Source organism: Empidonax traillii, unplaced genomic scaffold (assembly GCF_003031625.1).
Source record: "Empidonax traillii isolate 1590-97213 ecotype Southwest subspecies unplaced genomic scaffold, ASM303162v1 scaffold2534:size70782, whole genome shotgun sequence".
Lineage (NCBI taxonomy): Eukaryota > Metazoa > Chordata > Aves > Passeriformes > Tyrannidae > Empidonax > Empidonax traillii.
In genome coordinates this window covers 30,376-31,737 of record NW_020957727.1, presented here as the reverse complement: position 1 = coordinate 31,737, position 1,362 = coordinate 30,376, and the positions used below count along the sequence as shown (strand labels likewise).

The 1,362-nt window shown below is 65.3% G+C and overlaps 2 protein-coding genes across 3 annotated transcripts in view; both read right to left on the bottom strand.

The window, feature by feature from the left end:
* The window catches only part of LOC114072026 (acrosin-like), a 6,352-nt gene extending 4,997 nt beyond the window's left edge, over positions 1-1,355 (bottom strand). Inside the window, exons 1-4 of one of the 2 annotated variants that reach the window (XM_027909940.1) lie at positions 1,246-1,355; positions 863-1,105; positions 425-690; positions 90-106 (exon numbers count right to left, since the gene is read on the bottom strand). In XM_027909940.1, the coding sequence (XP_027765741.1) occupies positions 90-106; positions 425-690; positions 863-1,105; positions 1,246-1,316 (597 nt within the window). In that variant the 5' untranslated portion in view covers positions 1,317-1,355. The remainder of the gene's footprint in view (positions 1-89; positions 107-424; positions 691-862; positions 1,106-1,245) is intronic. The other variant, XM_027909939.1, reaches the window with a different exon arrangement.
* The window catches only part of LOC114072025 (acrosin-like), a 5,173-nt gene that overhangs the window by 1,730 nt on the left and 2,081 nt on the right, over positions 1-1,362 (bottom strand). The gene's annotated exons all lie outside the window — the stretch shown is intronic.

Genomic DNA, 1,362 nt, shown 5'->3' with positions numbered 1-1,362 from the left:
TACCCAGCGCACAGGTTTTCGGGGTGCACGGCCCCCGCGTACCACCGGCTGCTGTTACAGAGCTCTGTGTCCATCAGGTGGACCTTGGCCTCCTGCAGCACCACATCTGCTCCAGGAGTTGTAGGAACAGAGAGGAATGAGACCCCATCAGCTCAGTGCCAGTCCCCTCCCCTGCCTGGGGGTCTCTTCAGAGAGTCACAGAATGGTTTGGGTGGAAGGGACCTTAAAGCTCATCCAGTGCCACTCCCAGCTCTGCTCAGGGACCCCTTCCCCCAGCCCAGGCTGCTCCAAGCCCTGACCCTGCAGCCACAGCTGGAGTGTGGCTGTGCCCAGCCCATGTCCCCAAATGCCCAGCCCATGTCCCCAGATGCCCAGCCCATGTCCCTTGGGCACCCTCAGGGCACATGTCCTTGTTGGGCCTCACTTCCAGGTTTGCCGAAACTCCATCCGGCGATGTAGCAGGATTTGAGCTCCGAGACCCTCAGTGAGGCATCGGGCACACAGCCCAGCTGGATGGAGTCGCTGCACTCCACGGGCTGGTCCAGCTCCAGCAGGGCAATGTCATTCCATGCCTTGGCAGCCACATAGTGCTGGTGCAGCAGGAGCCTCTGGATGTGCCTCACCTCGGCCTCGGGGCCTGGCTGAGTCAGATCTGTGGCCCCAATCACCACATCCCACCGGTAGACATCGCTGGGGAGGAGGAGGAGAGAGGGGTAAGAGGAGAGCAGAGCCATGGGCTGTGGCTGCTTCCCAGCCTTCTGCTTCCCAAGGCAGAGAGGGAAGCAGAGAGGAAAGAGCCAGGACTGGAGCAGCACATGGTGCTGTGACCTGTGGGGACATCCCTGTCCCTGCCCCTCCTCACCTGGCCCTGATGAAGCAGTGGGCGACCGTGAGGACCCACTTGGAGCTGAGGAGGACACCCGAGCACATGTGCCACGTGCCGTTCTTCCAGGTGGCCTGGATGCTGGCGATGCCGGGCCAGGCCCCCGGCTGGACCCCGGTGCCCCCCGTGAGGCGGGAGGTGCCGTCGGCCAAGGCCGCGGGGCCGTAGTCGGGCAGCAGGGAGTTGTGGTCAGCAGCCATGGGCCGGAGCCCGCAGGTCCCTCTGCAAGCACAAACCAGCACTGCCCTGCTCAGGGGCTGCTCAGGATGAAGGTCCCCCGTTGTCCCCCCCGTCTGTGCCCCCGTTGTGCTGGGAACCCCCCGAGTGTTCCCGAGCTCCCCCCACATCCCGGGCCCACTGACCCGCAGGTGTCCCAGGTGCCACCCACGGGCCCGGCCAGGGCCAGCAGGACCAGGAGCCACAGCCAAGCCATCGGTGGCAGCGCACGGGGCAGTGCCAGGAGCGAGGGGTCACCTCCA